General features: G+C 42.6%; 2 protein-coding genes across 8 annotated transcripts in view; one reads left to right on the top strand and one right to left on the bottom strand.

Moving 5' to 3' along the window:
• The first annotated feature begins 258 nt into the window (after window positions 1–258).
• hebp2 (heme binding protein 2) lies at window positions 259–2,509 on the top strand. The gene is made up of 5 exons (XM_015947333.3): window positions 259–369; window positions 539–672; window positions 1,261–1,396; window positions 1,896–2,076; window positions 2,158–2,509. Exons 2-5 carry the CDS (start codon window positions 598–600, stop codon window positions 2,342–2,344), a joined length of 579 nt encoding a protein of 192 aa, XP_015802819.1. The 5' UTR covers window positions 259–369; window positions 539–597; the 3' UTR covers window positions 2,345–2,509.
• Window positions 2,510–8,603: 6,094 nt separating this feature from the next.
• The window catches only part of nhsl1b (NHS-like 1b), a 115,119-nt gene continuing 113,704 nt past the window's right edge, over window positions 8,604–10,018 (bottom strand). For all 7 annotated transcript variants that reach the window (XM_015947326.3, XM_015947328.3, XM_015947329.3 and 4 more), the window contains one exon: window positions 8,604–9,400. In XM_015947326.3, coding sequence (XP_015802812.3) covers window positions 8,758–9,400 — 643 coding nt within the window. In that variant the 3' untranslated portion in view covers window positions 8,604–8,757. The remainder of the gene's footprint in view (window positions 9,401–10,018) is intronic.

Genomic DNA, 10,018 nt, shown 5'->3' with positions numbered 1-10,018 from the left:
CTCTGGTGGACTCAATCTAGATGTACACCTTAATTTTCTGGTAAAGAAGAGCACATTACACAAATTAAGACATTTGTCACTTTTAAAAAGCCTTTTTAAAATTATGTTTGCCAAGTATATTTAAATTTAAGATGTAGATGAGGGAAACGTCCATGCATCAAAACAAACCAAACGTTTAAATGTCCGAATTTTATCTTTTAATTTTGTAACTTTGTCGGTACGTTTTTGACAATCGAGACTCTTATTGTGAAAATCCACAATTCAACCAATCAGGTTTGTATGCGGAAACAAGTGATGTAACAAGTGATGTTACGAAAACGTTTAAACGAGAAACGCCTTTTACGGAGGACTAGACGCGCTCGTCGGGAGGTAATTCGTTAATTTTTTAAATCATTATTGTTTCAAATGCAAAATTTTATCAATTTTTAAGTAAAACCTTCAAAAGTTTCGAATTGTAGCTTTAAAGGAAAATATAAGTTGTGCTTATATCAGTCAACTCAGTGCGCGTTCATGAGCAGACTTAAAAATATGTTTGCAGGTTTTTGGAAGTTATAGTTTTCTGCTGGTGGAAACTGTCCAACACGCTGCTCGTCAGTCATGTTAAAAGCGGTGGGTCAAGCTTTGTTTTCGACCGGACTGAAGAATCCTAAATTCACATCAGAGGAGCCGAAGGTAAATGTTTTCTAGCTAACTCGTAAAAAATAAGAACTTCAGACTTTTGTCTGATGATGCTCTCTTTTCCTACATGTGATGAGACACGTGAAGTTACAGCTCCATTAAACAGTTAAATTATCCTGCTCGTTTTCTCTTTTTATTTTTAACTACTTTTTTAAAGTATAACTTAGAATTATCCCCTTTTTAGTGCCTGAACTTCTCAGATAACAACTTCAAATGTTCATTTATATATAATTTAATTATTTATTTAGTATGAAGGTTTTCTATGTTGTGGTTGTTGGTTATACAAACACGCCCTTTGCACTGGAGCCTTTTGTGTTGGTTTTTCCTGATCCTTAGCGGGAAAATGCAGATTTTATTCATTCTAAATAATTTTTCAAATAAAATACCTGAAAACGACATAATTTGTAATGTAGTTAAAACAGCTGCAGTGTGGGGGAAAAAAAGAACAAAATCTTCATCAATTACATAAATAAAATTGCATTTTGTAGTTCTTGGACATTTTCTCAGCTAAATTTCAAAATTTTGAAACATTTTTAAATGTAAAAATGATCCAAGAAGTTGTAAAAATTGTGCATGTAACAGGGACAAGACTACGAGATCCGGACCTACCATGCTGCAAAGTGGGTGAGCACCTCCGTGAACGGGATGCAGGGTGACGAAGCCACGAAGACCGGCTTCCGCAGACTTTTCAGCTACATCCAAGGCAACAATCAAAACAGTTGAGTTTCAGTGGCATCTTAAACCTTCTCATCATTTCATAGAAGAAGAAAAATCGACTCAACCTTTGTGCTTTCAGAGTTGCTTTGAACTTTACAAACTCCCATGAAGTGGAAAAAGTTTCAGATGGAAGTTCAGCTTTAGGCTGAGGACGTGATGAATAAATGCAGGAGAAAAGTCACTTTACTTTCTGCTCAGCACTTTGGGACAGTGCCGCTGCGCTTACTCGGCACTTTTCTGCAGCGTTATTGATGATAGTTTTTATTGTCTGTGCTGTTGACTACTGAGCTCTGCAGCTGAAAGAGAGCGCCCTCTAAAAACGTGGCATTTAATCCCTTCCCTCTGTACGCCATCTGCTCAGGTGTCATTATGCACCAAAGTTTGGATGAAGCGGCTGCAAACTGATCACTTGTTTAGGAAATCTGATCAGACACCAGCTGGTCGCATGCATCCTCTCACCTGTCTCATGTGATTGTTTTTGCTTGTTGCTGGGTTTTTAGAAGCCAGCGTGGAAATGACCGCGCCCGTGACGTGTCGTGTGGTTCCTGGAGCCGGCCCCGCCTGCGAGTCCCAGTTCACCATTTCTTTCTACATCCCAGATGAACTGCAGTCCAATCCGCCTGAACCGAGTGACACAAATGTGTTCATGGAGGACAGGAAGGAGTTCACCGCATATGTCCGGTAATATAATTTATCCTCAATAGAATAAAATATGTAACTCCCTGAAACTCAAACTTCCTCCATCTCCGCCCCTTCTTCCAGGACATACGGAGGTTTCGCCAATGATGAAATGAAGCGAGAGGAGCTGCTGAAGCTCCTGGAGAGTCTGAAGAGGGATGGTGCTGAGTTTGTCGATGCGCCGTACTACACAGCTGGGTACGACGCCCCCTTTAAGCTGATCAACCGCAAGAATGAGGTGTGGGTTCTGAAGAAGGCAGAAGAGCAATAGAGTCAGTGTTCTGACAGAACACCATACATGTCAGAGCAGCATACATGAAGTTTAGGCACATTCATCTAAACCTCCGCTACGTTCTGAGGAGCCGTCAGTTCAGCATACAGACACCAACGTATGAGGAAAACATTTGTGTTCATAATGTTTTAACATCCACAAAAACCAACTGATGAATGTGAATCACACATTTTATTTTACGGCCTTCTAATTCTAAAAAAAAAAAAGAATATTAAGCTGTAAAATGTAGAAATTTGACAAGCCAGTCAGTTTTACGGTTGTTAAAAACAAAATGTATGATGATCTGACAGCGTATGTCTGTCTGACAATGTTTGGTGATTGGACAGAACAGTCGACTCACTGCTATTGAAATGAGATAATTTGGTAAATTCTGCAGATGTTCAAACGGAAGACCAACCCAGACCTTTAGTACCTAGAAAGCCAGCAAGGCATTCTCTAATAATGGGCCATTCCCATCTGTACCGGGTCGGCCCGGGCCGGGTAGCGTAGGTTGTTTACATATCTGGGTGGCCTGGTATTTTTCCGGGCCAACCAAGGCTCATTCTCAGCCCTCTTCTCGAGGGGGTCTGCTTCAGGCCGACCAGGGCCAACACACCCACTGCTGACAGCAAATTCACACCTTCCATTAGAGCAAGCCTCTGATTGGTGGGTAGAATCAGCCCACATGGGCTTAAGACAAGAATGTGTGGAATCAACCGGGCCAGGCTGGGGCCGACTGGGGCTACCCGGCCTGGGCCGACCCTGTACAGATGGGAATGTTTATTCATTTAGGAGTCGCTTTTATCCAAAGCGACTTACTATTTATAACCTATACGTCCAGCTGGGGGAGTCAAGCAGGTTAAAACACAAGTGCCTTTTAAATGTTTAAAAAAAAAATAACCTCACCATTTTATTTGTGCTCATTTTTAGCTGAATTCAAGAAGATATTTTAATAATAAACTGTTTTAGTTTTTGCATCAACAAGCTAATTGTTTCTCCATAAACAGACCAAACGTCAGTCGTAGCAGATTCTTTGAAAAGCTGCAATAGTTGTATAATTTTTAAGCATGTGTTCAGCTCCAGTCCTGGAGGTCCACTATCTGCATGATTTAGATGTTTCTCTGCTCAACACACCTGATTAGAATCCATAGTTGATTGACAGGCATAATTAAAATGGGCAATAGGTGTTATAACTAACCCTAAAATGACTTCATTTGCTTGTATTTTAATTTGGCACAACTTGCCTTTATTTATAATCTGTTTTAATCAACTTCCTGTTTGAATGAAATGCTTTTATTTTGAAGGGTCTTTCCTGCTCTTAACAGTTAATGCAAGCTAGCCAGTAATAAAAAATGGCCAAAGCAGCTTTGACGGAGATCTAATATGACAGAGATCTAACCAGTAGGTAGATTCAAATGTATTGATTTATCTTATAAAGCTACAAATTTGTTATTTATGGTGTTTGTTGTAAACTGTTAATAAAGTTGTATTAATTGTAAGAGTGTGGACTTATTTACATGGGGCTTTTTGTACACATCTCCAGCTCTTACAGTGAACATGAGGGTCATCGTCCATCCATCCATTGTCTGAACCCGCTTGTCCATGTAGGGGCGGGGGGGGGGGGGGGGGGGGGGGGCTAATATGGTCCATTTTGGAGCAGTTTGGGAATTTGATGATGCCATCATGCAAAAATAAAACTTGTAATATCTCAGAAACCATTGCAGCACAAACGTCAGTTTTACCTGCAAAAATCAGCACAAACAAAACACTAAATAAGTAGACTAATATGGTCCATTTTGGAGCAGTCTGGGGGGACGTGACCTCTGAATGACCTATTAAATAAAGTTTAATATCTCAGAAACCATAGCAGCACAAACGTCAATTTTACCTGCACAAACTAAGCACTAACCGAGCAGCCTATTTGCCTGCACTTTTGAAGCTGATGGGGGTCAGCTTCACAGAGCTCAATTAGCTCACACTGCGTCCTCAGCACACGAAGGGCACAAAAGATGGATGCCATCAAGGAGAGAGTGGACGAATCGGCACGGATTGGGATAGATTAATGTCCATTATTGGGATTCTGAGAGGTTGAGGACCAAAAAACTTTAAGACTGAGAGGAAATGATCTCTGTCTGGCCCCAAAACAATTTCTAATCGGAATCTGGCGTCCTTGAGCCTGCAAGGCCCCAACGAAAACTCCCCCTCAGAAGATATGTGGAATGTGCCGTCGCTATGGCAACTCAATTGTCTCCTTTCCCAGCCTGGGTGGGACTGTGGGAAGGCCGCTGAAACGTTCCAGGGTCACTGCAACCCTCCAACACTCAATGCTCCTCCCCCTATCCACACTGAGGTGACATATGCCACTTTATGTGGCTGCAGGAACTGAAGTGGTGATAGTCCCAACCCACCATCAGTGGACACTTGTGTTGTGTTGTCTGAAGTCTGTTGCATATCTGTTTGAGGTGTTTTTTTTGCAGAGCAAAGCTGCCCTCCTGCTGGAGAGTAACTCTGAAGTGCCTTTTTTCCCCTCCACCTGAACCAATCCTCATGTAACCCTCTTATCTCTATTAAGGTAGCGCGACTCAGAGTTGCGAATGACCACAGTCACCAATGCTCTCAGACCTCCTATATGTCCTCAAAATCATCATGATGGACCCAAATGTGGACCCGGCCCATCTCTGAAGTATCATTTGTCTTTTCTGTCTGCACCAGATGATGAATTAACAGTAAAGTTGGCAGGCGTGTGGCGTCTGGTGGGAATGGCTCTTTTTGTTAAATTGTGTTTTAAAGGGAAACTACAAAATACTTAATGTTAGAAGCACATCATGTGTTCTAAAAACATGTATAACTGATGTGATTTATCTCCAGACTTGATGTAATTCGTTGCAGAAATCTTAATCGACCTTTCCTCGACCGTATTGTCTTCTTCCTCCTATCAGCTTCATCATTGTCAGGTTGATTTCTGCTGAGTCATTTGTTTTATTTGCAGCATGTTTGTTCTCTGGGTCATGTTCGGACACTCAGCAGAAATCACAGCCGTTATTTTAAATCTGCCTCATGTACGCACGCTTGCTTTACCTTAATCCAACACTCGCCCGGTCAGTCGGATGTCACTTGTGCTCAGTGAGGCGAAGCTGTGGAAAAACGTTTTTAATAATGACTTTGTTTTAATCTGAACACTACTGCTTTGTGTTTATAGCCTAGTGAACTAGACCAAATTCTTGCTTTGCAAAGTTATATATGTCAATATATAGTTTGGCTTGCCAGGCTAGTGTGTTTACATAAGTCTCTGCAGCTCGTGAAAAACCCTGGTCATGAATAAATTTCTGTTGTTCAATCTGGGTGCATCTTAATTGCTGCTGGTGGTCCTATATGTAAATAAATATTTTAAAGTGACACAGAACAGTTTCCTGCTTCTCCGCTCTACTGGTTTTAAGTGGAATTACAACTGTTAAACAACACTGCTGTAGCTAGCGCTAACAACGAGCTAACACGAACATGAGCCAACTAATAGTAAAATAAACTATGAAGTTAAAAGGTCCACACTGTTGGACAAAAAATATTACAAGTCAAGTAGCAACAAAGCCAGGCCATCATCAGTGATTTTTGTAGCCTCCTTGTCTCCCTCAAACTTGTGCAGGCCGTGCTGATTTTCAATCTGGTTTTAGCTCTTAGAGAACTGAAAGTGTTAACTGCTAGTATTACTGCTAACAGCCTTAAAGCAGATTATGGCCCAATCCCATTTTTCTCACGTCCAACCTTGCGCCCTCCAATTGCGCGATCCCGACCAGGGGTGCGAGTGCGTAGGGTGTCCTGATTCTCGAGTGCAGAAGTTGATCACGCCCCCTTGCACCCTTGGTCTGCAATTCACCCAAGTCTGCATCGTGTATTACCCACAGTCCATTGCTGCAGGAGAAAAGGCACAAGTTCCTTTTCTGAAAATATGTATTTTCTAATTAACTTAGTTAGTTTTAGGATGATTAGTTGATGCTCTGAATGTTTTAGACAAAGCAGCAAGGAATTTAAATTTTTTGAAAGTTAAAGGTTTTTGAAAAAAGTATCACAGCGACCAGCATCCCCTCATGCGTTATGATCAGTAATGCAATGCTCCTAGTCTCAATTAGGTAATTATTTGCACACTTGTGTACCACGCACTCGAAGCCCTACAGCGCATTTTCTCCATGTGCACTTTGCTGAAGACCGCAGGGTGAGTATTGGGACTGATATGGCCTAGACACCTACCCGCTCCACAAAACTATCTGGTGCAGGTATTGGCCAGTAGAGGGCTGCAGAGTGGTGTCAAATATGAAACTGGTCAAGATTCTAACTCACCAATCGCTGAGATCAATGTTAAAGCTCTAGCTTAGTTTTAAAAACTGTTACTTTAAGACAGTAGCAATAAATTTTGGCCTTTATCGAGCTTGATGATGGGGCTAAGATGGAAGCCTGCAAATGAATTACCCAGGAAGTGGCACCATCTTAAACAAAATTTAATTATTGTTTATTGGGAGAAATGCTAAACGAAAGGCACCAGAACAGGATGATAAACAGACTTTTTCACTTTCTAAATCAGGCAGCAGCACTGCTGACTCAGCCGTTTCAGAGGATGTTACTAATCCTGATTTATCTACAGAGTTTGGGTCAATAGAGCTGATCCCCTCCAATTATCGTGCAGTGTAAGGACGCCGTACAGATGTACTCGAAAAGAAGACAGGATTAAGCAGACGAGTGTCAATGAAGTGTTTACAGCTGGGAGGAGTTGGTATTGATTCCCATCTGACAGCTGTGAAGCTGCTGGTGGAACGTCAGAGGACAGCTGAGTCAGAGGACGAAAATGTGGTGAAAATAGCAAAAGGAGAACTGATGGTTAATCGTGCTGTTAAGAGGTTACGGTGAGAAGCCAGGTTTGGTGCGGCAGAGCGGGGATCTGGAATGGTCTGGGGCTGTATGTCAGTCTAAATCCTAATGGGACATCCAGAAAGAGACATAACTGATGAGCCCTCTGCAGAAGAGGGGTTAAAGATAGCCCCTGGAGCTCTCATTATGATGGACAAGCGTGGGTGCTATGGCAACGATGCTAATGAGGCTATGATTCAGGGTGTCAGGCTGGCAGATGGCTGTGAATCACACAGATGAGAGACATGCTCTTTAAATATCGGTTTTTATTACAAACACATGAGGCTCGGCCCCCTCTTCTGTCCGTCAGCCGGTGACAAACCTGTGGGATTGAGAGGTTTTATGAGACCCTCAATCACAGCAAGCAGGGAGCTGGAGGCTCACTCTGGTCACAGGTGATTAAACCATGCAGCATCTCACTCCCGTCACCCTGTTTATAAATCTAAAGAGAAACATTTACTCCTCTGCGAATCCTAACGGGGGACTCGCATCACTCAAGATTAGGAAGGCTTAAGCATAAATGAGACTTCTCCCTCAGGCCACTTTTTCCTATCCTGATTCACCAGAAGCTGTTTTTATAACCAATAAACCAACTGGTCTAAAATGTACTATTTGTTTGTAAAAAAAAATATATATATATATATAAATGTAAATCACAATTGCTTCTGTTTATTTACAGCAGAACTATATGAAATGAAAAATTCACACTCAGATTAACAGCCTGTTCTGTTTAATTATTTTTTTACTCTTTGGTTACCCACATGAAAACTAAAAGACCGGGACAATAAAATAAAGTTTTCTTACTATACATTTTTAGTTTTATATTTAACTCCCAAGACAACCCATGGAGATCTTTAAAACGTACTTTAAAGTCACAAAGATCTATGCACAGTGCAAAACCTACAAACTAAAAATCAACATTTTATGATTTTGTCCACTCTGATCCCAACACCAGGTGGCGCTACTGAGCTAAAAATGCCAAACAAAGGTGGAAGAATGAGCAGAAAGCTGGCGACACCCGCAGCTGAAGTTGTACCGTGGGGTTTTGGGTCAGTTTCCACGACTTTCCTTATAAACAGTCATTTATAATCCAAACAAAAAGATCGACCTGTGCGTTCCCCGCGTTCCAGCTTTGCTTTGCTACGGCGCAGAAACGTTCACATTTTAGTTCCTTCACTTCCATTTAGTTTGCCATATTAGCTCTGGCCTTCAAACAAACTCAAAGGATGATTAAAAACAAAAACCAAACAAACTGAAAGGTTTTAAAAACTTAAAAACAGGCGGAGAAAATAAAATCATGGAAGTTTTGAAACTCAAACAGAATAAGTTCTCCTCTCCAAACTGTGTTCTGTTGTCCGTGAGGAGGCGACTTCTGGGCTCACGTCAGGACGCCGCTCCTCCAAAAGCAGCACCAAGGAGGTTTTGGGTTCGAGAGGACGTCTCTGAGTGACTTCTGCTGGCTCCTCCTTCAGCCCCCCACCCCCGCTCCCGGTTACGTTCCACACCAGTTTCGCTCATCAAGTGCCGTTGGCGTCACTGAGCACAGACAGATTCTGGACTGTCGGTCCAGATGGACCATCAGCCGCATCTCCGTACTCGCCCTCAGCCAGCTCCCCCTCCCGCTCACAGATCACAGTCATTGGGCTGCTGAGGATTCGGCTCCGAGCGTTATATTTGCTGCTGGCAGCAGAGGGCGGCGTGCGTGAACGTCCATACTTTGACCCGCCCATGGAATAGGGCGATGAGGTTGGTGAATACAGCGTGAAGGTGTCATAGCGGTTCCATTCCATTTCTGTTGCCCTCTTGCCACGGCCGGAAGACATAGAGGGGCTGTGTGGGGTGAGCGGCGAGGATGGTGAAGCAGGAGGGTCTAACGAGCTCTCAGAGCGCGTCCGCTGGCAGCGTGGGTCGGTGGAGCGAAGCATCTCAGCGGCGGACATCCTGAAGCTGGTCTCAGAGCGGCTCCCCTTTTTCAGGAGCAGGGCCTTGAAGGAGTCACTGCTGGTGGAAGATTTGCGGAGGTTTCTCTGGATGTTGCTAGCCTGACGCTGCAGGGAGGACACCGTCCCCGGGGACAAAGAAGGGGGGGACGGAGGATGGGTCCCAGAACGGGGCTTGTCTTCTTCAGACTCCCTACGACCCAGAACCTTTCGCTTTGACCTGTGGATTCAAAAATAAACAAATGAACCAGATGTTTAGAAACATTAGCAAAGTGCAAATAAACAATATTTTTCCTAGATCATGAACTCACCACCAAGCAAGAACTCACATAAACAATAACAGAAGGATGACTTAATGAGTTGTAATTTTAAAATTAATCAAAGTTGGCAAAAGTTCTCTGGAATAAAATTGGCCCTCTAATCCAGACTAAGTGCATCTCTAATGTTAGGCTAATCGATGCTGAATAAAGACAAAAAAGCAACTGTCTGATGCAGTTTTGTAAAGATAATCAGATCCAGATATCGAAATCGCCTTTTTACACATTCGGTTGTATAAAACTGAACAAAATGGCCTTTTTAAAGCCCATGCTGGTGGCTTAATGTCTCACAGCAGGAGAGAAATGAAAGTTTTACATTTTGGTTAAAAGAACTTCTCAGAGGGTTGACTACAAAAGCTGCAGCTCTGCAGACCATCTTAAAAGGAATTAATCCCAGAACACCAAACAGGGAAAATGCCCACAGCAAAGTTGGTGGCTCGAGGTAGAAGAGTGAAACGTGAAGTCCAACTCTGTAATCCTCAGGTTTAATTCTGGAGAAGAACTTCCTCTTGCAAAACCGA

This window comes from Nothobranchius furzeri, chromosome 2 (genome assembly GCF_043380555.1).
Source record: "Nothobranchius furzeri strain GRZ-AD chromosome 2, NfurGRZ-RIMD1, whole genome shotgun sequence".
NCBI classification, from domain to species: domain Eukaryota; kingdom Metazoa; phylum Chordata; class Actinopteri; order Cyprinodontiformes; family Nothobranchiidae; genus Nothobranchius; species Nothobranchius furzeri.
Note: the sequence above shows the minus strand (reverse complement) of the source record. Positions and strands in the feature narration are given on the sequence as shown.